Source organism: Echeneis naucrates, chromosome 8 (assembly GCF_900963305.1).
Source record: "Echeneis naucrates chromosome 8, fEcheNa1.1, whole genome shotgun sequence".
Taxonomy (NCBI): domain Eukaryota; kingdom Metazoa; phylum Chordata; class Actinopteri; order Carangiformes; family Echeneidae; genus Echeneis; species Echeneis naucrates.
Genome location: NC_042518.1, coordinates 6059683 through 6085253, shown reverse-complemented (window position 1 = coordinate 6085253; position 25571 = coordinate 6059683). Strand labels below are relative to the sequence as shown.

Below are 25571 nucleotides of genomic sequence, written 5' to 3'. Positions count from 1 at the left end.
TACAATCATTTCACACAAGACCTGTTTCTTTACAGAAATTTATCTGAAATCCTCTTAAACCTCAAATCATACACTTTGAAATTAAAATGTTAATGTACTTCAGCTACATAAAAATAAAACTTTAAACAAGGAGACCCAAATTTCAAATTTCTCAAAAAAGTTCAAACTCAGTCAAACTGAAGATTTTTTTTTATATAAATATATATAAATTTAACCTTTTACTGGTGCAACCTCAGGTGTCTCCTCCAAAGGAGATGACTGTTTGATGCTAAACAGGTTACGCAGGTTGACCTCTGGGTCAACATAGTGCGGGATCTTGCGTTCATTGAAGAGGCGCGAGAGGTTTGTTTCCACTTTGGCACGTTTGGAGATTCGCATGCGCAGGGCGAAGAGGCGATTCAAATTTTCCTCCACAAGGGGCAGATGGTGTCCATTCAAACGCTTCTGCCAGGATTTTTTAGGCCGCCGATGTTTCTGTTATAAGATGTGAAATTTCAAGATAAATTTATGTCTTTGTACTAGTGTAGTCACCTATTGAAGAAAAATTCTCACATGCTTGGAAAAAATAAAAAAAACTCAGTGAATCAAGCCAGATATACAGAGGATCTGTCTAACCATTGTTTTAGGCCACAGCTGCACCAAGAGACATGGATGTCAGGCTTACCTTCAGAGTGCTGGCACTTGGGTCATGATGAAGCAGGTGTCTATTCATACTCTCCTGTGGAGGGTAACAGAAAGGTTACTTCAAATCTACAGCCAGGCGTGACTGATCAGAGTAAACAGTCTAATAGTTATATTTCTATTCAAGTGTCACTTCTGTATGACGTAAATCATGAGAATTTAAGCATGTTCCATACCCGCATGGCAAACATGCGAGGGCAGTCAGGGAAGGAGCATTTGTATTTGAGGAGATTGAGGTGCACTTTGCGGATGTGGTGCTGCAGGTTGAAGGTTGTAGAGAAGTATGCCTGGCAGTCATCCCTGGGACAGACCAGCACAGGCTTATGGGAGGCGTGGACCCGTTTGTGCTTCCGCAGAGCATCTGCTTTCTTAAACACCTTCTTGCACAGCTGGCATGAAATGGGAGCTGAAAGACATTTTGAAAAAAGGCAGGAAAAGAAACTAAACTCATCCTTCTATGAAAAACATTTGGGGGTGTACTTAAACATACTTTAACATTAACCTGGGTGTTTGGCCATGTGCTTCTGAAGTTTCCCCCAAGTTAATTCCAGTACCTGGCAGTTTTCATATTGGCAGCGGTAACCTGCAAGTACCAAACAAAATGGCCACTGGGTGTATAAAGAAATCAAGACCACCAGCAGTTGGCTCCCTTTGGGCCCTTTTAAAGGCACCAAATACCACAGAGTCAAATAAATTACCCTCAGTGCAAGAAAAGGTTATATGCTAATGAAGCCATAAGCCACTTTTAATTAAGGAACTTTACATGGCTGGACAATCAAAGGACTCCTGCTAAGATTGAAACACCAACCTGCATGCTTCTTCTCATGGGCTTTACGGTCAATATGAGAGTCAAACGTGAAGGTGCATCCATCCTTCGAACACCTGAAACCAGAAAGATACATTTCATCAACTGGCTCAGGTCACTCACCAACTCATCCGTCTCCTGCTGAATGCCTGAATTTTATTTAGACTCCTGACAAGCTGCAGCCAATGCATGCATGCATGCTAGACTTAACATTGCTCTACTGCAGACATACTTGAATTTTGCAGGAACTCCGTGAGTCTTTAAGTGCAACTTGAACAGTCTGCGCTTTTTGAAGGTCAAAGAGCAGTTTGGCTGGTTACACTGTGGGAGAGCGTAACACCAGGGAGTTAAACACAGATCCGCCAACATCAGGAGCATTAAAGCTAAAGGTTAAAATGCGCTCCGTGGTCGCCATCTTGTGGAGAAACGGATCTCCACAAACCTTGAAGGACTCGCTTTTCTCTCCGTGGCTGCAGCGCACGTGTCTCTTCAGTTTGCTGGAGTCGAAGAAACTTTTGGTGCAGGTTGCAAATTTGCATCTGGAGGAAAAACAAATCCAACAGGAGCTGTGACCGAGGGCAGTAAGACTTAAAATAAAAAGTAAGAAGAGTTGGCACCGACTTGAATAGTTTCAGCCCTTCGTGTTGGAGCAGATGGCGGCTCAGGTGGGACCTTCTAGAGAAACGGCGACCACAGCCCGCAACGGTACACTGACACGGCCGCTGCGTGCAAATGTGGAAACAAACAGCTTTACTTTTCCCCCCATAGCCACATTTAAAGTGTCTGTTTAACCGTAAGTGTTTCCTTACCGCGCCGGTGTGCGTCGTTTCGTGCTCCTTCAGCTTCCACTCCCGGGTGAAGGACGCGCCACAGGCCGGGTAGGTGCAGCTGAGGAGCCGCCGGGACGGGCCGGGGACTCCATCCATCTCTGGGTCGGTAAAGGTTTCTGTGGTCTGACAGAGAGGCCGCCGCTTTTCTCAGCTTCTCTTATAACCTGCTGCTGCTAATGAGCACCTGATACTGATGAAGCTGATTGCTCTGCAGAGAGCAGCTGAGTGGACACAAGCAGGAGACAGGTCAGTGGTGAAACGGAAATAAATGAACAGTGCGCTTAAAATAACAGCTTTATGGTTGTGGAAAGAGGTAAACTCTGACTACAGCAGAGTTATAGTCCTGCCAGAGAGAAGCCAATCTCCACCTGCGACACTGGTGGGAAAACTGTGCCATACTGATGGAGCAGCGTCAGGTGTGGCTGTCATTCAGCTGTTTGCACAGCAGAGGGTAGTGTATCTCCATCTCACTGGGCAGCTGGTCACGTGTTTTATTATAGATATTCTGAAAGTCCAATTGTGTCCCCTCTTGTTCTAGAGTAGATATTCCCTGAAGTGGAGAAATTGTATCCCCATGGCATCTAAAGAAATGTCCATTACGCCCATCTGATGCACGACCCTCCTTTCTCTCACATGTCTCCCTGCAGCTCTGTTACTCAGCTGAGCATCCAGTGAATGCTTAAATGCCTGCAACACTTTGCCAGGAGCGCTCCGTGTACTACTGAGAAACCAGACAAATGGCCAGTGGAGCTGCTGAATGATGATGCCGTTTGGATTGAGTCGATAGGCCCTGTCGTACTGAGCTGTTTGGACATGAAGCATCCAAGCAGCCGGCCTAATTTCTGAAAGGTAATGGGGGGTGGGACTGTCTCAGTCCCTGTTAGTGTCAAAGGCGGTGGATGAAATATTCAGAGGGGGTTGGCAGTGCCTCCATTAGTGGGATGTGTTGTTGGTGAGCTGTTGCATCAAGGAAGCCAACCCTGAAGCTCACAGGGTTGAAGCAGCACTTCGGCTCTTCGTTGTTTTTATGGCTCTGAACAAGGAACCAGTTAACTGCGTCCTGTGAGATTTACAGTTGCACTCCTACATCACACAGAACCTGTCACAGTGGGGAGGTAGTCGCAGTATTTTGAAACACATTGGTAGCATTAAAATTCCCATAGCCAGCTTGACTATATCCTCAGATTCTTAATAATGCTGCTTATTTCCAAAGTTCATAATCACCCATTAAACAGCGCACTGCCTCCAGCCAACAAATAGGCCTACACAGTATAGACATTTTTTTTTTGTTGCATTTTTCACTGTGTTCTTGAAAGCTTCAATTTAAAATGATAAATGTCACAGTGTTCCCATTAAGTGGAAATGAGTGTTTGGAAATATCAAAAGGGGGAAACAGGCTGACCTCCCCTCATACACAACTCCAGTAATTGGAGCTGCAGCCTCCAGTATTGAGGCTAAACCTGTGGTGATGGAAGTATTATGGCCATATATTATGCTTATAGTCCTCAGTAATCGCAGTAGTTACAGGACAAACTGCAGTGACAAAAATATCCTGCAGGTCTGTCTGTCAGCTGGAGCACGACACACCTGCATCTTCTGCAGACATGCAGTCGTCAGAGCTACTGCACCATGCGCATTCAGACGATGAATGAACTGTGGACTTCTCCTCGGCCGTGCACCTCAGCATCCTCTCCCTTCGCTCAGCTGCATGGCAACGGGAGGAGGCGGCTGCCGGGATGAGGGAGGGCACCACGGTCCCATGTCTCCTCCTCTCCGCAGACCCAAACGCGTTTCTCCTCGCTTCCGCATACCGCAGATTGGCTTTTACACACACACAAGCTCATCCGTACGCACAGCCATGAATCCGCCGTGCGCACTTTCCCGTTCCTCCCTATTTCCCCACTGATCGATCCGCCTCACACCTGGGCAATGTTTCATTTTTCATTATTCTGATATGCAAATTGAAACCCTCCGTAGCGGCGTCGGCTGGAGCTGATTGGGGCGATAGAGAGGGAGGGAGACAGCGGCACAGAGCGGGGGAGCCATGAGAGGACGCAGATCATCAGATGTTTAGCAGATCACTTTGGATCCTCGCCATCATTTCTGCCTCCCTCTGCTCCGATCTCCTTTCTTTTTGGTCGCTCTTCCTCCCCTCCATCGGCCGGGTTCGTGGCAATTTCATTTATTTATTTATTTTTTGCGGCTCTCTCGATGTTGTAATCCGGAGGAATATGTGAAGATCATGCTGGCGGTGTGGTGCTTCATGGTCTTTGCTGCAGTGGGCGAGAGGCTTGCAGTCTCAGGTAAGAGAGAGAGAGAGGGGGTTTGGATACTGAGCCCTGAGCGGGGGCACCCTTTTCATTTCCTTGCACCAGCACTTTTCTAACCCCTCGGTGCAGGCTGTGGTTTTTATTGTAGTGGGGTCTCTGTGGCAGGCAGCCCAGTGGCCTTAAAGCTCCTCCGATGCGGTAGATTTGCTGCATCAACACATTTCCAAAGCAGCCCAATCGCCTGAATCCAAAGTACCCATAACATTTCCAAGAGTGTTTTATCCAACACTTATCTTAAAGCCAGATGGTATAACTTGTCACCAAGGCAATGTGTTTTGCTGCCTGACTGATTGCTAGGCTGCTAAAATGTGAAGATGTATAGTCCCTGTATGTATATCTACCACATCTGCCACAGAGCCTATAAACTATATAATAAGTTCATTAATTTGTTTTTGTCCTAACTTCATTATATCCAACACAATTATAAGAAATATAGGCAAAAATGTAACAAAACATCACTTGCTGTGATAAATTAGGTCACCCTGCCATCATCATAAAGAAACCCCAGTGACATGACTGCTTACGGTGTGACCTGTTTAAATTGCATCACTTTCAGTCAGTTTCTACAATGTGCTCTCCTTATTTAAGCATTACAAGGTCAGAATGAGGCAGGCTCAGGTGTGTCACCACCTGGCCACGCCCACTGCACACCCTCAGGCCCATGCTGACTGTCCTTGTGCCACATGCAGGTGAGGACAGGAGCCCAGTGCAGGATGAAGGCACGTGGGACTGGTTCACTCTGGCGGGGCGGCCGGATGGCAGGGACCCTGCGACCGAAGTCACCTATCCAAAGCGGCTGGTGCAGCAGATCAAGTCAGAGGAGGAAATGGCTCGTGACTACTTGGATACCCGGGTGAAAAACAGCACTGGAGACACTTTGGTAATTTTTGAGTCTGGAATTAAACGCCTTCTGTTTCACTCTTGTTTCAGAAGTTATATATTTGCACACTGAACTGCATTATGTCTGTGAATTCCCAACCCAGTGGTCTTGATATGGGGGCCATGGACTCTCAGGGGTCCTTGGCAAAGTTTCAGGACTCACCTAGCCAAATTAGAAATAGATTAATCTCACTATAATTTGATTAAAAAGGAAGTATCCCTCATGAACAAAATACGAGAATAGCTTTTTAATCAGAAAATTCATTATGATCTCATACAACAGCTAGATACATTAGGTGTCTTCGACCAAAGTCATAAAATGGTGGTCTAAGCTTATTGTCCAGGTAAATGAATTCAACCCCTTCCAGAGTCAAAGGTCTTGTGCTCAGTATTCGGCCTTACTAAGCAGGATTCACTAACTGTAGAGCTGCAGCAGGTCCATGTGGAAGTACAGCAGTGTGACGGTATCAAGCCAGGCTGTTTTCCTCTCCACGGGTCCCTCATTTTTTCTGTCTGTTGAACAGCGCAGCTCTTGGCTCTCTGCTGCTCAGGCGGGAAGACAGTGCAGGGTGGTGTCTTGCAGTAGTCTTTGGTTTCTTGTGATTTTGACCCAGTTAGTCTCTGAAAATCCCTCTGAATGTCCACGGTGGAGTCATGCCAGCTGGATGAAACCAGGACAGATGAGGAGTTGTTTTTGTTTTTTGTTGGTTTCTTTTTTTTTTTTTTTGTGGACATTTGTTCACGGGGAAGCTCTGGCGTTCCAGTTGTCACATTTGGCAAAAAGTTTTGAAACCAACACCTTCTGACATGCTTTGTGTGTTGATCCAGCATGACAGAAAATACACAGTTAATCAAAGAGCTGCTTAAATATTTGCACTCATCTTTGTAGTGGCCGTCGTCCCCAAATCACAAAGCTAAGCTCGTCCTGAAACATTCAGTCATCATCTCCCATCATCTGACTGTCGTGCTGAACTCCTGACTTCTTCATTATTCAGTGGTGTGTTGAAGTATGTCCCCATTAATTATGAAACAGGCCTGTGTGAGAAGTACTGCTTGGTCCAAGAGGCTTGAGCGCTCCCCATCCCCCCTCAGTCTCTCTCTGTCAGGGTGATATGATGTAGCTCATATAACTGCTAGGAGAAAATACATTAGACTCATTACGCACGCTGGAATCTTCAGTTTGAAGGCTTGTAGTTAAGATCAATGTTGCTGTCCCCGGAGGAAAGAAGGGCTTAAACAGGACCGATGCTGCATCCTTCAAAGACAGCAACCGATAGAAAAAAGTCCATTGATTAAAATACAAATGATGATCGTGTTGAAGTAAACAACCCGTGAAATTTAGAAGCAGCAGCAGATGAGCTGAACTTTTTGGAAAACAGACGAAGCAGCATTTGGCTTCACTAAATAAGTTACTTTATAGTATCAGTTATGTTCCTTTTGGGCTCTTTTAGTTTGACAAAGCAAGCTATAAAATAAATGTTGATGGTTTTTATTATTTTTTTTATTTATTTTTTGAGTCTGCTGCCTGATATTGATGATGGTGTTCACCACATGAGCTAAATGAAACCCAGAATACATTGGACAGAAAAAATAAATCTGTTGTCCATCATCTCTGGAGAGTGACATGCTTTAGAGTAAAAGCCCAGTGACTCACTGCAGCCTGGATCAAAGCCACACCGGCACAGTCAGAGCTGCTGAAGAGACTCACTGTTTAGTCTTAAATAAATTTCTGCTATCTCCTCTCCTCTGGCTGATCTCTGTTGGAGACCTTGGCACAGCTTGGCTGAATATAAGTGACACCAGTAAAAGTTTTCTCCTCCTCCTCCTCCTTCTGTCAAGCCTTTTTCCATCCATCTCTATCTCAAAACTGCACCTGAGCTCTTAAACAGCCATAAGTCTCTGAGGTCATGGCTGCCTGAATGCTGGCAGCTGCTGTAGATCAATGAGGACTATATCAATCATATTATTTCAGCTGCTCAGATGCTTTTAGTGCATACGCAGTATTGATTCTATTGAATTATTCATTACACTTTTTCAAAGCAACATGCTGAAGCACAATTGTTTTGTTACACTTTAATATATGAGCTGTCAAATCTGTCTCTCTTCCTGTTTTTTTTTTTTTTTTTATTTTATTTTTTTTATTTCAGCCTGTTCACTTGGCTCAGAGCTGTTTTCAAGTGGAAGCCTTTGGACACACCTTCACGCTAGACCTGGAGCTGAACCAGTTTGTATCACCGTCCAAAATTATGAGATCTGCTTTGTTTTAATTTTTCTCTACACGCTAATATCAGTGGGTGCCCTAAATTTACTGCAGCTGTTCTCATTAGCATTTCCCTCCACTTAAGCAAATGCATTTAGTGCCTCTATTATGTTACACTACAGGATGTGGAGTGCCACACACATAGATACACACAGCGGGATGTTTATGAGTTTCCACTGATTTTTATTAACACCACATGTTAATATGTTCACTTGTTCTTTGTGAAATGCATTAACATGGAGAGCAAGTGATGGAAAATTACCCTGATCAAACCACTTTTGATTACATGCTGATAAAAATTATACCATTGGAGATATTCATGCTGTCTCTCTTCTACTTGCAGCCACCTCCTGTCTTTAGACTATGTGGAGAGGCACTTCAACCAGGATGGGCGACCCTCACAGTCTGTGGTAAGATTTAAATATTTATTTATTTTATTTTATTTTATTTTTTTGCATGTGAGGTGAGGGTGTGTTCTGACTGGTTTTTAGAAAGTAAACTTGTTTGACCATAGAAAGCAGATTATTAATGATGAGACCGGAGATTGAAGCATTCGGGCCTGAGAGATTACACTCCAGAGATTACACTGGAGTTTATGGCCCAGAAATCAGTGTGATGCATTGCTTCACATTGTTTAGAGCTAACTGTGTAAGATAATTTATGATGTTACGGTAATGTGGCCGAAGTTTTATTTTTGGAACTAAAAGACCTGCTTTTTGTTAGTTGTTGTTTTTTTTTTTTTTTTTTTTTTTTTTTGTCTGTATTTCATACTGGATATTTTACAGTTTAATCTTTTTACAAAAGTGGCATTTTGCAGTGTTGCATTGTGACCGTAGGGATTATACATATTCAATTCATTGGATGTGTCTTAGCTCCGTGGCCTCAGCCAAAAGAAAAGGCTGCGGTGTAAAGTCAGCATCTTGGTCTTCAAGACATAATTGAGAAATTAATGAAAGCATTGAGATGTAATGTGATTTGTGCTTGTCAGGGCTGACTAGAGGAATGTCACTGCAGTCTGAAAGCAAAGAGGGAAGGCTAGTATTTTTTATTTATTTATTTATTTATTTTTTTGTTCCTTCTGCAAGTGTGCCACTTACTGACCCCCCCCCCCCACCCCTCCCTCCCAAATTGCCACCCACCTTACCCAAGCAGCACTCAATGTCCCCACCCACAATCGCTCCAAACTCTCGCTCGGTCCTCCTGACCAATCACAAGCCTGTTTCCATAGAAACCAGTCAGCTCAGCAGTGTCATTTAGTTCTTGGCATCGAAGAGAATGAAAGAACACTGAGAGGGAGGGAAGAGCAAAACCAGTGAGAGAGGATGAGGAGGGAAAATGGAGAGTAAAATGCCAGTTATTACAAAGGCAAAGACAATGTTTGGAATCAGGGAGGAGTCATTTTGCGGGTGTATGTGTGTTGTATGAGCGATGGGGGCCGGGGGCGGCTTGCAGAGCCGGGGATGGAGACCTGTAGTCAGGCCAGATTGTCGCTCAGCTGGACGGAGGCCTCACATGACGCCTCTGCTGCTGCCACTGCCACCACTGCTGGACACAACAGGCGTGATGCATTCAGGGCAGTGCGTCACCAGCCAGAGCTTTGTCGTCAAAACCCCTTTGTTTTCGTTCAGAGCACTAAGGCGTTTGAGGCGTTGTTTTGTCAATCTGAGACACCTGCTGAACTGAATGTGATCCAGGTGAAACCAGCCTATCTCACTTTTCTCCGCTCTCCTGTTGGTTTGTCTTCACTGCCATGACCTTGTTCAGCTTGCAGGAGATTAAAGCCAGGGCTCTGCTGCAGTAGTCTAGGTGTGCTCTCGCCTTGTATCTCTCAATTGAAGCTCACCTTTACCACAATTACTCCATGTTGAATCCTCGGATCTAACTGTGTGGGCAAGATGAGCGTTGATTTATTGAAGAGATCCTCGTGCTGAGTCGACCTCTATGGTTGTTGTCAGTGGAGGACACAAGCAGGTCACATACAGTTCCATAGATGCCAAGGCGGAGTTAGGGGAAGACGGTATTCCAATACGCACAATAAGTGTGAGAGGTTTGTCCTTGGATGTGACCTATCATCATACCTGGTGAGGCAGGAAGTGTGTCAGTAATGACTGATGAAACATGGATATGTTATCTCCACAGGGAGGGGAGCACTGCTACTACCAGGGAAGGTTAAGGGGTTTACCAGAGTCCTGGGCAGCTGTTTCTACCTGCCATGGCCTGTGGTGAGCCTGATTCTACCTTTAGCTGGTTCTAAAGACATTTCCACTGTCCCGCTCTCCACCTCATGCTCTCTTTGTTGGTTTTCAGCGGCATGTTCTCTGATGGCTTTTTCTCTTATGAGATTGAACCTGTTCTCAATGGGACCAATAAGGTAAATAGTCCTTGAATCAGAGCTGACGTTTTAGTTTTATTTATTTATTTATTTATTTTTTTTTTTTTTTTTCCCCGGATGCAGACTTTGTCACATTTATGACATCTGAACATATTCTGTTGCAGGAGGATGGTGCTCACTTAATCCGCAGGATGCCTGATATCAGACTTGCCCCATCAGGCTGTGAAGGTACACGAGTGTACCCACTAGCTAGCACAGACTAATCATTTATCACATCACATCGTATGGTGATGTCAATATTTACTAATCTTAAAATAAATGTTAGTTAATAGTCCATGGGTGCTGTTTATATTGCATAATTGTACATTTGCGGTAAACGTCCTCTGTGCAGACTGTACAGAAGACAGTGAGTGGGACAGCAGAGGAGGTGATGGTGCTGATGACAGGCCGGACCAAATGAAGGAGCAGCAGGTGTCTGGGAGGCTGAGGCGCTCCAAGAGATTTGTTCGCAAACCCTCCGTGCAGACTGAGACCAAATACATTGAGTTGATGGTGGTCAATGACAATGAAATGGTGGGTCAAAAGAACATTTGGCTGCCAAGTTATGCAGGAAAATTTTATATTTTCAGGTCAGAGAAGCTGTTCTACCAAATTGGTGCTTTTTTTTTTATGGTATATTACTGTTAGTTTGTTCTGATGTAAAAAATCTCATGAAAATAAAGGCTAACATTTGGAGTGGAAAGGAACAGGTTAAACATTGAACGTCTTCATTGGCACTGAAACCAAACTGCACTTAGAAGTCACAGGGACAACATGTAGCTTAATTTCACTACAGAACTGACTGGTAAGTTCATTAGTATGTTATTGTAACAGTAGATGTTCCTACATCAGTGGAAACTATCTTCAAAAAGCCAGGATAAAACGAACAAACAAAAAAAGCTGGAGATAAAGCTAAAGCTACAGACAACTATAAACTATAGAAAATGGGTGTTTACTTAAATGTGCTTCAAACTATTAATCATGTCAGCGTATTTGATCAAGACAGGTATTTGTCTAGTTTCTCAGGAATATCCTCTCCTTCAAAGCTGGTGCTTTTACTGTGCTACCTGATAACAGCATCACAAGAGGAAGGCAACTTTGGCATAAACAAATGCTTATTTTTGTTGTGGTTAGTCTTGCCTAACTTGCATAACACACAGAAATGAAAACAATGACACCCTGTGTTGATTAGGGTCCTTACAGTATAGATATTCAAATGTGTTTGTGTGCGTGCGCCAGTATAATCCACCTCTTACACCATCTGTGTGCTTTTGTCTTGCCATAGTTTGTACAGCTGCGACGCTCAAGCAGCCAAACCAAGAACTTTGCCAAAGCAGTGGTCAACATGGCAGATGCGGTAAGAGCTTTCTTTGTAGGATTATAATCCTCCTCCTGCTAAATTCTATGTACACACACCACCACCTGTCAGAAAATGTGTGTGCGCGCTCATTTCCACATTTGGAAATAATTTATCCCAGATATTGCTCAGCTCTTTGTGCACAGTGCTTGCAGTACAGGTGCCAGGCCAACGAAGCGGGAGACTGATGGACATTTTTGTCCCCAGATCTACAAGGAGCAGCTGAACACGAGGATCGTGCTGGTTGCCATGGAGACCTGGATCTCTAAAAATATGATGCCGGTCGTTGAAGACCCATTGATAACACTGCAGAACTTCATGAAGTACAGGAAGGATAACATCAAAGACCAGAGTGATGTTGTCCATCTTTTCTCGTAAGAAAATCTCATTTAAACCAAATTATGTCTTGATGATATTTGGATGCTGGTTGAGATTTTAATTAAAATTATTCCTTGCTTTTATTTATTTGTTTTTTTTTTTCTTTTCTTTTCTTTTCCTTTGCGTACCGCAGAGGGCGTACATTTCATAGCAGCCGCAGTGGGACAGCCTACACAGGAGGAGTGTGTTCTCTAAGCAGGGGAGGAGGAATCAACGAGGTGAGGACAAACTAAAAAGCCTCCACTCACTTTTGCATTAGGAGGATTCATTTAGACAAGTCAGGATTAATCATGGTTTAAGTAAAGTTAGTAAATTTAATTTACTTATTATTATTGCTTCACACAAATAAAAAAATGTACCCTTTATTGGTAAAACTAAATGTAATTACTTAAAAAAAAAAGTTGAGCCCATTTAAAACAAATAGTTTAAGGTCTGGACTAACAGAGCCAAGTTTAATTCCCATTTTATTGCAACACAATTTATACTGCTATTGTATCTGACTAAATATCAAGCCAGAGCAAGGAGATGGTTATGCACATGACATCACATTTTGTGTGTGCGTTGTTCACAGAGAGCCGGGCCAATTCTCCCCGTTCCTCTTAGTGCAAATCAAGTTACGCTGAAGATTTAATAGTAGTGTTCCCATCTCACAATAAATCTGCCCCATAATATGGATTTATATTATTTTTATATGTTTTCTTTCAGTATGGGAATGTTGGAGCAATGGCCATTACTTTGTGCCAGAGTCTTGGCCAGAACATCGGGATGAGGTGGAATAACGCCCGCAATTCTGCAGGTAAGAAACAACTGGAAGAGCTTTAAAGCACAGGTTGGTGGGATGGAGAGATCCATCTCTATCCCTTGAATAAATCAACAAAGCAGGGAGCGGCAGATCAGTGTGGGAACGATCAATTGATAGCTGTGCAAGTGAGTGGCGGGACAGTTAACTGTGGTCATTGGCTCTGCATTGGTATCCACATCCAGCAGTCACCTATATCCAAGAAGGGGGCGGGGGTAAGAGTGTTGCTGCTGGACAATGGGCCTTGTGATTGACGTTTGGAGAGCCATCAGGTCCTTCATTGAATGTCAGGGCAAGGCCTCAGAGCACGCAACATATACCTCTGTCACTTTCGGAGGCTTTCTTCATTGTTGCTCACAAAGCTGTTTTTCCAACATATGGCATTATGCTTGATTTCTACTTCACTTACATCACTTTTCTCCCACTCCCTTCTGTGTCCTCCTCCTCTTCCTCTTCACAGGGGACTGCAGGTGCCCAGATGCCTGGTTGGGCTGTATCATGGAAGACACGGGGTAAGACTCCAACAAAAACCACACATTTAACATGGCCTCCTTGTTGTTGGCCCCACCGCAGGGCTGTTTAAGTTTATTTCTCTCAATTAGAATATTAAACATCTGTAACTGCTTTGACTTTCATTACAATGTGCTGAAGAGGTGATGATCAAAGCTTGTTTTTGATGCATTAAGCAAATTTGTTCAGATATCAGCACGCACACCACTATGAAAGAAATATTAATGGTGACGTAAAAGTATTTAATCTTTTAGTTATTTGGATTAGGCTTTCCTTACTAGATGTAACAACAAAGATTTCAATTATTTATTTGAGTAATATATTTCTACAGATGGTAACATTTCTATCAGATTTCAAAGTGATAGCACAGACACCCACAGCAGTGCTGGCATTTCTTACTGGCACAAATACATTGTGCTGTTTATTATTTTATTTTCTCTATCATGTCCTGTACTCGATCTTTGTGTGTGTGTGTCTTTGTTTGTGTTTATGAACACAGATACTATCTGCCCAGAAAGTTTTCTCGCTGCAGTGTTGACGAGTACATCCAGTTCTTGCTCCAGGGGGGAGGGAGCTGCCTCTTCAACAAGCCCAACAAGGTGAGGACCATGTGGGGCTGTAGGACGTGGTAATGGGAGCCGCCTCTGAGTATCACTATTAATGAACTCATTGATTATCCTAATTTACAGAAGAACATGTTTACTTATAGGACCAAAGTTACAGAAAGCAACCTCCTACATTACACACACATGGACGCATGTCTTGTCCATCTGTCTCCCACTTACATATGTGCTTATATGTGTCCCTATATGTCCCTGTGCATCTCTCAGCTGCTGGACCCTCCTGAGTGTGGGAACGGCTTTGTTGAGCCAGGGGAAGAGTGTGATTGTGGATCCCAGGTGGTGAGTAGCCATTTGGATATCACAGCATGAAAGCCAGATCTGCCTCAGATGGGCAGCATCACCATGCTCTGTCTGTCTCTGAGCTAATGGCATCTATTCATGTGTGTGCCTGCAGGAATGTGCCCGGAGTGGAGGAGCTTGCTGTAAAAAGTGCACACTTACCCATGATGCCATGTGCAGCAATGGGCTCTGCTGCAGTGGCTGCAAGGTGAGTTGCCCTTTTTTTTGCATTGAGTCATGCAAATCCTCTGACTATGACAATGTAATTTCTGCAAGGATCAAGATACCTCTTTGGATCAAACAACACATTTGGCTTCCAGTCTCATATACGTAACTTCATCCTCAACATTGATATTTAAAAAAACAAAAAAACAACCTAATATTGTCATATTTAATGGTAATGCCTTTTGATGATGTGCCATAGTATGAGCGGAGAGGCGTGGTGTGTCGTGATGCTGTGAATGACTGTGATATCCCTGAAACCTGCACTGGAGACTCCAGCCAAGTAAGTTGAGTGTGTGAAACAATGGACAAAAATTGTAAGTTCCATTTGCACATCCAATCCTTTATGAACATTTTTTTATTTTTTTTTTTTTTTGGTGCAGTGTCCTCATAATGTCCACAAACTGGATGGCTACATGTGTGATAACAGTCAGGTAAGGGCTGGTTTGGGGCTTGTTCTCCAGCCTGCAGCTCACTCTCACACATGCGTGATAATTATCGTTCATCTCTTCAGGGCCGATGTTACAGTGGACGATGCAGAACTCGTGAGGGCCAGTGTAAGGGACTCTGGGGTTACAGTGAGTATACACTGCCTTCTCTTTTACAAGGAAGCATGCAAGTTTTATGAATTTACTATCCGACCCAGTTTGGCAGCAGTCTCAATCTATAATATTAACATAATATAATTATGGTTATTTGCCCTCCCAGACGCCGCAGACAGGTTTTGTTATGAGAAGCTGAATGCTGAAGGGACAGAAAAAGGCAACTGTGGTCCAGGCCCTGAAGGCCAGGGCTGGCTACAATGCAACAAGCAGTGAGTTTTGTATCGCTTTCCCTTTTTCCCTTTTACTGGCACTGTTGTAAAACAATGACAATAATGTGCAAAACTGGGCTGGCTCAACTTAAGCAAGTGCTCAATGGCTTGAGTTTGAGTCTGAATTGCCTCTCAGCTACCTCTTCAAATCTGAACAAAAATGCAGAAAGCAGTGTGTTTTTATGTAAAATTGGCCAGTTGACTTTGGAATATCAATATATAAACCCAAGTTTGTGTTCACGTTTCTGTTTCAGGGATGTGTTTTGTGGCTTCTTGTTTTGTGCCAATGTGACAATGAAGCCAAAGTTTGGAGATCTGCAGGGTGAGGTGACCAGCTTCACCCTCTACCATCAGGGAAAGTACTTGGACTGCAGGTAGCTGATCTTGCTAGAAACAACGTAATATAAAAGTTTGATTGCTGTGTCCCTAAACCTGTTCACCCTACCCCTCTGATGTTTCACTCAGAGGCGGCCATGCTCTGCTAGAGGATGGCTCTGATCTGGGCTATGTGGAGGATGGCACTCCCTGCGGCCCCAACATGATGTGTTTGGAGCGACGCTGCCTCCCTATGGCAGCATTCAACCTCAGCACTTGTGCAGGATCCAATTTTGGACGGATCTGCTCTGACCATGGGGTAAAAAAACAAAATCATGATTACTGATGTTTCAAAAGCATTTTACTATCTATAATATACCTATAGGACCTGCTTTACATTTAAATATAGCTGTTATTTTTATAACAAAGCTTTATTCTTTCTCTCTGTCTGCTGCAGCATTTACATGCTAAAAGATGTGTAGACATATAAATGTTATTTATATTATAAAAGAAATTAAATTATTATATTTAACCATGATAGATATTATATAAAAGATTGAACTATGTCTTCAGTACTGAAGTTGAAATCACTCTGTTTTAACTCACGGATGTTTTTGACTTCTGCTCATCTTTGTCTACTAGCAGGCATTGCATGAAATTTTAATCTAAATCTCTTACTAACAGACCTGCAGTAATGAGGTGAAGTGTATCTGTGACAGAGACTACACGGGGAAGGACTGCAGCGTCTTTGATCCCATCCCCGAGCCCACAGTCCCGACAGGCCCCGAAAAAAAAGGTCCATAGCGGCTCTGAAACTCCACACGTGTCTCTTTTCTGTCCACCTCTCATATCCCCCTCATTTTTCTTCCCATCATCCCTGTAGCTTCTTTATGTAATGAAACAGAGCACAGCATCTTTCCCTCAAGCACAAAGAACAGTTCACCTGATCGTTGTGAGAACATTAACGTCAATATTTAGGCCATACAGTGTTTCTCTTCCTGCTGCGTCTTGTTTTTCAGTATTGGGGAGGGTGTTGACATGTTTTTCCATCCATGTGCATGCACAGTATGTTGATGTGTGTGTGTGTGTGTGTGTGTGTGTGTGTGTGTCTGTGTCTGTGTCTGTGTCTGTCTGTGCTGGTGATGTATGTCTTTCAGGCACTCTCATCTTCAAGTGTCTTCCTTACTTTCTTGCAGTCTGCCAATGACACAGAGATATTGAGCAGCTGCTCTCTTAGGGCCAAAAAAGCCAAAGCCACCCTGAGCAAGAGGGTGTCCAGCTGAAAGAGCAGGAGAGGGAGAATGAGAACAAAGTAATAAAATACTCTCTCCTTCATTTTTCCTTTTTTTTTTTTTGGTAACTTGTCTCGCTGACCTCCCTTGCTCACCCGCCCGTTCTCCCGCATCGACCCCACGTGCCGGTGTCCTCCTCTTTGCCCTTCATCTCTTATCTGTCTGCAGTTATCCCATCATCTTCCTCTTTCTCTGTCTGCCTTTCTCTGGTGGATGTTGTTGATGTACCGTGTTGATGCTGTCTTCTGAAGTGTGTTTTTTTTAGTGGTGTTGTTTTGTTTCTACCCCTCCTCTTCCTCCTCCTCCTCCTCCACACCCTTCCCTCACCCCTCCTTCCTCTGCGCAGGTCCAAGTGGCACCAATATCATAATAGGGTCCATCGCAGGTGCTATTCTCCTGGCAGCTATAGTCCTAGGGGGAACAGGATGGGGATTTAAGTAAGAGCTCTGGCATGCCTTTGTGTACCTGTCTGCTTCCACCGAAAGGACCCCCTGCCCCTCCCACTCTCACACCTCTGAAATAGATGCCCGTTTGTGACACAGGGAAGGGAAATGGGGAGTCAAGTCTGAGACGTGCTAATGCTTGAACTGCTTTTGTCATTTTATATCCATATTGACACCGATTTGTTTTATTTACTTTGATCAAATCTGTCTATAAACTATGAGCTCCATCCTGCACCTTTCCTTCCCCTCCCCACGTTTACTAATCCAGCATTTATTTAGTGTAGGATAGGAACCATATCAGCAACTCTCCCACGACCATCAGAGCTGATCTCCCTTAACTCCACTGGTGCCACGTCTGAAAGTCCCTCCCCCACGACATAAACACAGCAAGCTCTTTTTAGGTTTTCCCTATGGTGCTGTTTTAGCCTGTAGTCTTTCTCCTGTAGACAGAATCCTTAAATGCACTCGCTGCGGTGCATCTTCTGCGCTGCTGGTTCGGTGTTTGCTGGCTATTGTTCACACCTTATGTTCTGACCTAAAAGGACTGCTCCCACCAATTCTCACTTAGGCTCATTCATGTTTGGGGCTGATGCTAATTGAAAGACTGCATTTTTAAAGACTTTTGACATACAGTCGGTCCTTTTAGGGTGAGACGTTAAGTGTCTGCATGTTTGCATGACCTGTGAGCAGCAAGATTTCTTTTTCCCACTCAGCCCTCTGTTGTAGAGTAGTGTCTGGTGAAATGCCCTGCGACGCTCTATGGGCTTGAGATGGTCAGAGCCATGACTGCTGTAGAGCTGCTGAATGTAATTCCACCACTACAATTTGGCAAGAAATATTTTGGAAAGGCCTGGTTGATGAATAATGGATTGAATGACTGAGTCATTATTTGATTCATGTTTTATTTCTAAAATCTGAATTATGGTACAATTGTGAATCCAATGTGACAGAAAATTATTCAAACATTAATTTGTGTTTTATATTCCATTTTATATCAAATTCTGCTTCTACTTTAACTATAACTGGAGAATGAACGATCTTTTGTTGCACAGCTGTACTGTTGACACGCATTTATCTGAGTTGTATTCAAGCTGATCAGTTTTATAATATGCTTCATTGACAAGTATTGACATTTTGTTTTTTTCTCTCAATTTGTGCTGAAATGATGCAGAAACATTCGGAGGGGAAGGTATAACAACCATCTGATGTCCTGTCTGTGAAGAAAAACATCCCACCCCCCTCCATCTTTCCTGTCCTCCCCTCAGATTGACTACTTATACAGTCATCCACAATCTGACACTTTTTAATACAGCATCACTCTCTTTTAATGCTTTCATGCTTCATTCTTTAAAATTTCCTACCTCGTTAAGAAGATCCATTTTCAAGCATCCTCATCCTCTGTCATCTATGCATGTCGTCTGTTTTCCTACTTTCCTGACCTGTGTTTTTCTCTTCTTTCAGATCTGGTGGCGGTTAAGACGTCTTTATGTGCTTATCTCTCTATGTCCTGTCTTCCTCCTTGCACTGTGTCATTTCAACGTCAGAGAAGAGGGGAACAAAAAAAAAAAAAAAAAGTCTTCCACTCCTGTCCCAAAATCTCTCCAAACCTCTTCCGATTGTGTCCTCCACACTCCCCGTCTGGTCCTGTAGTCTGTCCTCTGCCCTCCTGTGGGCCTGTGGAGCTCCTCTCACCTCTCACCAGCCAACTCATACTTGTATGACTGCTGCCAGCTGGCCACTGAAAATTGTGTCCAGGCCAAAACCTAAAGCGAGCAGGTGGCTCTCCCTGTGGGAGACACCGGGGTCTTCCTCCAGTCCAGTGGCTCTAAGAGTGTGTTTTGGTGTCTGTGTACCAATTTTCCTCACATGCCAGTCTGATAAAGAACATATCAACGGTGGACCAATTTCATACGAGACTTGTCTTTCAATGCTTGCCTGCCTGCCCAATCTTACCTGGCCACCGCCGGAGTTACAGCGGAATGCTGGACTGGAGCGCAGATTGACAAAGATCTAACAGGAGCTGGATAGTTTTCTTCTTTATTAGAGAAGGACCCGAGGCTCAGTTCTTCCAAGGCCAGCCCTTGACAAGGTGGATCTCACAGTTTTGACAATGATCTGACATGATGGACATATCCGAAGAGAAATCACACAGTGAACTAATATTAGCATGTTTTCCAAAGAGACTGGGGGAGGAGTAATGATCATATAAGACAATGGTGTTTCTGAGCATTGTTATTTGTGCTAAACTCGGTGTGTGAACTGCCGCCCCCCACCCACCCCTCAGAAAAAGTTTTCAGGTACTAAATGGGGAAGCTAGGTGATATGGTTTTGGGATCATTTTCAACACTGAACTTTGAAGCAGAGACCGTAACTTTGTGTTTCCTACCACAGGTCGACCAACATACATTCCACAATATCCCTCCGTGTGTGTGCTCACACCTTTTAGGCCCAAAGTTTGTACATTTAGGAAGTTTAATGTGTGTTTCTGTTGCACAAGGGAATGTACGGATGTGAGAGATTTTTAAGAAAAAAAAAAAGAATGTACGTGTGTTTACATTATTGTTAGGGGCAGTTTGTGTCCATGTACACCTTAACACTCCTCCTATCACAGGTAGATAGGCAGGTTTTTACCTCTAGAAGATCATTCGTTTCTACAAACTATTGTGCGGTGCAGCCATGCCACCATAAAGGCAGCAGGTTAAGAAAGAATTCAACTGTTTTTATGTCGTATCTACAGAAAATGAGCACTAGCCAACTGTATGCACACCTATTTGTAAATATGTTCAAGATATACTGAATGTTAAATGCACTATATGAAGATTTATTCAAAGCTATGTTAAAATTGAGTGAGTTTTGTCTTTTCAGCAAATGTATAGCTATCGGTCCCTTGAGATGCATCTGAAAATCTCTCCTGTGCTCAGTGCCATCCGTGCGTCTTTAAATGCTGCACTGCAGCACAGCCAGCTGTCTTGCCATCTCTCCTGTCATTCCAGCGATCGCTAAAACGTCATGGATCCTTTGTACATTTGTTGATAGCCCCGAGCCCTGGGTGAAAGCCACAGCCCAGAGACTTTGTAACGATCCCTGCTGGAAATGAGTTTGGTCAGTTTGGTCTGTTTGAGCTTTGCACTACGGCAGATGCACTATGGTTCTTACAACATGTACAAGTTGGTATCACATACAACCGGCTTGCAATTGAGTGGGGTGGAGAGAAAATTAGATGCATCTCACCCAATATTTTTGAACTGAGACAAAACGATGGAACTCAACTAAGGCTTGTAGGTGGATTGAAATGACTGAAAATAAAACACCAAAACATTAAATCACACCTTCTATGTTCACATTTCCTTGTCTTTTTGTGCTGGTATTTATTATTATATATATATATATTTCTATATCTGTTTTTTTTAGACTTTAGTGCTCTGCTTATGCAAATCATTTGTAGACATGTTCATGTTTCTTTGATTACGTGGTGTAAAGTGGCTTAAGGGCAGAATTGTGTAAAACTTTAACATTGTCAGTTTGCTCTATCTACTATCAGATTTACTCCAACGGGACATTGTGATGCAGTTTTTTGTTCTGTTTTTTTTTTTTATATAAATAATTACATTTTTCTTTTCTATTTGTCAGAAAACTGTATTTTCCAGACTCAACCTGAAGGCCTCGCAATGGAGAAACGTGAACTTTTAGACATTTTGGACATAAATATTCAACTATCACCCCAGTTAATCATGTAATCACTTTAACACCACTATGATGCATATTACTGATCTCATTGATATTGAGTGACAAAATCAAAATAAGTATATTAAAATATTATTTATGACCAAATTATTATAACAACAACAATCCAATTGGTCATTGACAAAGACTGCTCAGCATAAGAAAAATTACATGTCAAACTCCTCATACCGCAGCACAGAGGCATTCAGCTTTCATTAAATAAAAACTGTTTAAAAAAAAAAAAAAATTCATCGTGAAGTATTGGCATACAGGCCAACGATTCGTTATTAAAATAACAGTTTTAAAAGGCTGATGACAGCCAAGACAGGATATGTCAATCTCTGCTCTCGATCGACATGACGGTTAAATTTGTCCTTTTTATTTTTCAGTTGGACGAAAGACAACAGTCGTGTGCTGTTGTGCTTTTTCTGCTGAATACTGATGAGAGTGTTGGTCTGTACGAGAGGAGGCCGGCGGTCTATGGTATGATGTCATGACAGGTGGGACAGAGCTGGATGAGGACGCCTTCTGTTCCCAGGTCAGATGTCAATCAGCTACCTCTCCAGTATCCCACTTTGTTTTGGGTTCTTGCCACCATTCAGCTAAGAACGACTCCTCGTAGTCTCCCATCCCCTCAAACTCAGCATCTTGGTGCTCTGAGCGAGAGGTGGCTATTTCTTCTGGACTTACCACACCCTGAAAGTCAAATAAAACACTGAGGTAAGCAAGCATTTTACTACCTTAGTTCTTTCTGGCAAAACTGATACTATTTCCTCCTTCGGCCTGTAAATCTCACATTTGGCACGCTGTTATTCAGCTCAAACTCTCACAGCACCCCCTCAACTTTCCTGACCTGAGTTAAATAGATGTGGCACAGCCCCAGCGGCCAACACTTCCCAGCCACATACCACACACTGCTGGTGGAAAACACAGCCCCCACCCTGCTTTCTCTTCTTTGCTCTCTCTCTCCCCTTTCATCCTCACACTTTCCCATAAACCTTAACAGCCGCAAGCTTGCATTTAGTTTACCCCTTCAAAGTAAAAACATACATCTACAAATATCTTAAGGTGGAGGAGGGGGGGGGGGCGCTGTTGCCATCCCAGAACATAATAGTTTGGAGGAATTTTGTTTGTGCAGTTAAAAGTCAAGGATGGATATCTGAAAACCTCATCTGATGGTATCAGCAAAGCTAGATACAACTTGGTATATAAAAAAAAAACAAACAAACATACAAACACCTTTCGTAACTAAGGTGAATTTAATCTGTGCAAAATTCTCTTACCAACTAATCATGACAACAAAACCAACACAATCTCTAAAATAAAAAATGCACATTGCAACCATAAAAGCACCTTTTGCTCGGTTGTGGTGCTAACATTAGCAGACTTAAGGCATTACTGATGTAGAACGCTGACTTCGGGATTATTATCCGCCTGTGTTGAACCACTTATAGTTCCCTTTGAGACTGAAATTGAATGACTTTTTTTTTTCCTGCTGCAGTATATATCTGCAGATTAAAAAATGCAATTCTATATTTTGTTTCATGATCCTAAAGAAATAACCGACAATGTGTTTGATTGCAAAACAACTACGTTGACTTCAGCTGGACTTCTTGGCAGCCAGTATCACCATGATGTCCAAACTAAAACACTTGCTGCTTATTTGGATTTTTAACATTAGCAACGTACCTCGTCCTCTGTTTGTAGGTAGTTCAGTGCAAACTCCAGCATCTCCTTCTGTTTGGTGGTCTCGTTAAAATACTTCAGGGCTTCCTGAAAGACCAGTGTATAATTAGCAGCTCAGCTGAGCCAGATCAGTATCAGAGCAGAGCAGCTTTCAGCAGGTTTTATGACACAGCAGCGGTAATTTTGGCCTTTTTTCATATTTTCTCTGCCTTTTTGGAAGATTTAAAGTATTTACACTGACAAATATACATGAAAGTTGGGAAGTTTCAAAACAAAAAGGTTTATGGGTCAAGTCAGGTCAATGCAAAGCTGCTGCCACCTCAACACCAAGTGAAAAAGGTATACGAGTTTTTAATTACCACCTCGAGATTGTGTTGCTGTTCTCGCCAAGAACACTTTGTGTTGTCATATTTTTCTACTTCACTTTCTGTTGCCTCTAAACGTGAAGTGTTCACTCACAGTCCGAGGCAGAAAGTCGCCATCCTTGAGGCCCCACTGCTCACGGTAGAAACGATAGTACGCAACGTTTTGCTGCATCACCTGGTCTTTGGGGTCAAACAACATGTAACTGGCTGCGCACGGAGCCGCGTTCTTCACATCATTCACTGTAAAGGAGCAACAAGACCAGTAAAGTCACTTCAAGGCGTGGCATAACATGGCTACGTCAAGAGTGATACATACGTTTATAATAGGAAAACTGGAGGTAGTGATACATGGTGGCGACAAACTTCTCCACGAAGAAGCCTCCCACGCTGGGTGTCAGGTGCTCCTCGCATTTCACCTTACATTTCAGCACATCTGTGTACAGATCTGAGCGAGCGAGCCAAAAAAAATTCCTCGTCAGTGAACCAAGATGGACTGCAGATCTGCTCAAACTGCCCTCTGCTCACCTGCCAGCGTGGGATAAAAGTCCTTGAACTCCAGGATCTCATAGGAGCCCTCGCAGCCCGCCGAGCACAGGCTGTATATTTCGTAGTACTGTGTGATGGCCTGCTCCATGTGCCGGGCGCTGGCACTGAAGTCCCCACTGTTGTACAGCGTCACGCTCTTCAGGAACACGCTCTAAGAAACAAAGAGTTGTTGACAGGTTACCTCTTAAACAGCTCGTCTTCATCTGGCACGGCACGGAAAGATGGAAACGCCGAGTTACGAACTTCGTACGGCTGCTCCTCGTGGTCGACGAAGTATTCCTCCACGTCGAACAGCGTCTTGTAGTAGTTCATGTTCTTGGTCAGGTGTGGGTCGGTTGGGTTCTTCTTCAGGAAGGTGTGAGCTGCCGCCACGGCTTTCTCCACGTTATTGAGCTGTTCAAGAACACACAGAGTTCCAATGGATGTCACAGTTTGACGGGAATTTAGCAGCTCCTGTCAGGGCTACTGCTCAGTGGAGAGCGTGACCTTTGACCCCTTCACTCCCAGATGTAAATTAAAGATGCCAGGCTTCTTGGTTGCAACCCCTCACATTCAAACATTAAAAACAAACGACAGAAATGAAGAAGAGGTCAGATTTAGCCAACGCTGCCCTTCATAAACCTTTTATTCTTTAATGTTTAATGTTTTAGCAGGATGTTTTGAAGTGAAGAAGTCAGCAGCGCAGTCATGATGTTGAGCTAAAGAGTTGCTGAAGCTTCCTCTTCTCTCCATTCAATCACTAGCTTCAAACTGAAGTCGCCTGAACAACGTGGAGATCACAGCATGCTGGATGTGACCCAGAAAAACTCCAGCTCGGTGTGTTTCCTCCTCAGACAGGAGAATGAGGGGATTGTTGTGAAGGTGGGGGGGACGCTGGAAGAGACGTGGCACACGACAGGAGGGCGCAACAAAGCAGCTCTCTGAGCTGGACAGTCGGTCAGACGCTTTTGTTGCGTGATTGTGTGTGAAGTGTGTTCTTTCTAAGTGGGCTGACGTGATCTACTGTACCTTTCTGCTCTACCTGATCTCTGAGTCACACTCGCTGGTTTTCTGTGTTTGGTGTAAACGTAGACCTCAGAGTCGGGCCTACGCTTCTTTCCCCTCCACATATCCAGACCCCGGCCTCACCTGGTAGTACGCATACTGTATGTACCGGTAAGGTGTCCTTTTGTCGAAGTCCTCCAGTAAATCCCTGCGAGGGTAGGCGAGACTGAACACTGGAAACCCCGCCTTGCACTTTTTGAGGCACGCAGCTCTGAGGAGGATGTGGCGCACGACGCGCAGGCTGCCGTCGGCGGACTGCGCGTCGTCGTCCCGGCTCACGGAGCTGCAGTTGCGGCCGCAGAAAGCCTCGCTGTCCCGCAGCAGCCGGTGGAGCCGCAGGCTGAGCTCCAGGAACTTGATGCTCTCTCTCCAGTTCTGCGCCGCGTACTGCTCCAGCGCGTAACCGTAGGCGGACGCCAGCGGCATGATGTCCTCCTGAGGGAAGCTCTTGAAGCTGTACTTCTCATACTGAGCCTCCACCAGGACCGGGACGAGGAGGGCCAGGCACAGGCTTTTCAGGAGCATCGTCTCCTCCACCGGCTCCGGCAGGAGTCTACGTGTTTTTGAATGGATCTGAAGCTTCCTCCTTCTCTACCAGGGATTGCTCATGTCTGCCTGCACGTAGGCTGCGAAGGTGTTGTGGAGCTGGATGCATTAAATGAGAACGTCTGCTCACGACTTTCACAATAAAAGCACCAAACTTCCCACACAATGAACCCATCAAAACTGAACCCAGAAGAGAGCACACAGTGATTCTTTTATTTATACGAATTTATTGTGTGCTAAAAATAGTTTTTTCCCCCAAGATTAAAAACAATAAAGCAAGGTGATGCAAACATATAGTGGTCTATACTAAATGGTAAAAAGAGCCATGTCAGGATTAAAAAAAAAACATTTGAGCTTGCATTTCTGTTATACTGCAATTATGAAAATAATATTTTGGCACCTGAAGATAAGACTAACAAAATGACATGGTGTGCACACTTCGAGCATTGTTTTTACATTGATTAACTTGTTTA

The 25571-nt window shown here is 43.7% G+C and overlaps 3 protein-coding genes across 6 annotated transcripts; 1 reads left to right on the top strand and 2 right to left on the bottom strand.

Moving 5' to 3' along the window:
- Positions 1-210: 210 nt before the first annotated feature.
- Positions 211-2412, bottom strand: 42sp43 (P43 5S RNA-binding protein). Its single transcript, XM_029508009.1, has 9 exons — positions 2296-2412; positions 2108-2208; positions 1929-2025; positions 1719-1807; positions 1490-1563; positions 1184-1264; positions 858-1087; positions 665-718; positions 211-474 (listed from the first exon to the last, which is right to left on the bottom strand). Exons 1-9 carry the CDS (start codon positions 2410-2412, stop codon positions 211-213), a joined length of 1107 nt encoding a protein of 368 aa, XP_029363869.1.
- Positions 2413-4151: 1739 nt separating this feature from the next.
- LOC115047734 (disintegrin and metalloproteinase domain-containing protein 11-like) lies at positions 4152-18800 on the top strand. Of its 4 annotated transcripts, XM_029508861.1 has the most exons (25): positions 4152-4619; positions 5336-5526; positions 7673-7749; positions 8129-8195; positions 9925-10007; positions 10093-10156; positions 10282-10345; positions 10509-10690; positions 11442-11513; positions 11721-11887; positions 12025-12109; positions 12597-12687; positions 13151-13202; positions 13700-13799; positions 14031-14102; positions 14218-14310; positions 14527-14607; positions 14708-14758; positions 14839-14902; positions 15033-15138; positions 15393-15512; positions 15604-15772; positions 16138-16249; positions 17092-17182; positions 18360-18800. In XM_029508861.1, the coding sequence occupies exons 1-25, from the start codon at positions 4559-4561 to the stop codon at positions 18406-18408; spliced, it is 2364 nt and encodes a 787-aa protein (XP_029364721.1). In that variant the 5' UTR covers positions 4152-4558; the 3' UTR covers positions 18409-18800. The 4 variants fall into 4 exon arrangements, with proteins under 4 accessions (XP_029364721.1, XP_029364723.1, XP_029364722.1 ...); XM_029508863.1 differs by lacking the exon at positions 17092-17182; XM_029508862.1 differs by lacking the exons at positions 17092-17182; positions 18360-18800 and adding an exon at positions 16611-16754.
- Positions 18801-20579: 1779 nt separating this feature from the next.
- p3h4 (prolyl 3-hydroxylase family member 4 (inactive)) lies at positions 20580-25167 on the bottom strand. The gene is made up of 7 exons (XM_029508838.1): positions 24637-25167; positions 23752-23901; positions 23488-23659; positions 23279-23407; positions 23057-23202; positions 22601-22684; positions 20580-21607 (listed from the first exon to the last, which is right to left on the bottom strand). Exons 1-7 carry the CDS (start codon positions 25075-25077, stop codon positions 21458-21460), a joined length of 1272 nt encoding a protein of 423 aa, XP_029364698.1. The 5' UTR covers positions 25078-25167; the 3' UTR covers positions 20580-21457.
- Between the last annotated feature and the right edge of the window lie 404 nt (positions 25168-25571).

Coding starts and splice junctions, on each gene's coding strand:
- LOC115047734 (XM_029508861.1), top strand. CDS start 4,559: ATGCTGGCGGTGTGGTGCTTCATGGTCTTTGCTGCAGTGGGCGAGAGG. Junction 11,888..12,024: donor GATGTTGTCCATCTTTTCTC/GTAAGAAAATCT, acceptor TGCGTACCGCAG/AGGGCGTACATTTCATAGCA. Junction 15,513..15,603: donor GGAAAGTACTTGGACTGCAG/GTAGCTGATCTT, acceptor TGTTTCACTCAG/AGGCGGCCATGCTCTGCTAG.
- 42sp43 (XM_029508009.1), bottom strand. CDS start 2,412: ATGGATGGAGTCCCCGGCCCGTCCCGGCGGCTCCTCAGCTGCACCTAC. Junction 2,209..2,295: donor AAACGACGCACACCGGCGCG/GTAAGGAAACAC, acceptor ATTTGCACGCAG/CGGCCGTGTCAGTGTACCGT. Junction 475..664: donor CAAGTGCCAGCACTCTGAAG/GTAAGCCTGACA, acceptor ATCTTATAACAG/AAACATCGGCGGCCTAAAAA.
- p3h4 (XM_029508838.1), bottom strand. CDS start 25,077: ATGCTCCTGAAAAGCCTGTGCCTGGCCCTCCTCGTCCCGGTCCTGGTG. Junction 23,408..23,487: donor CTTTTATCCCACGCTGGCAG/GTGAGCAGAGGG, acceptor TCGCTCGCTCAG/ATCTGTACACAGATGTGCTG. Junction 22,685..23,056: donor GCGACTTTCTGCCTCGGACT/GTGAGTGAACAC, acceptor CTGGTCTTTCAG/GAAGCCCTGAAGTATTTTAA.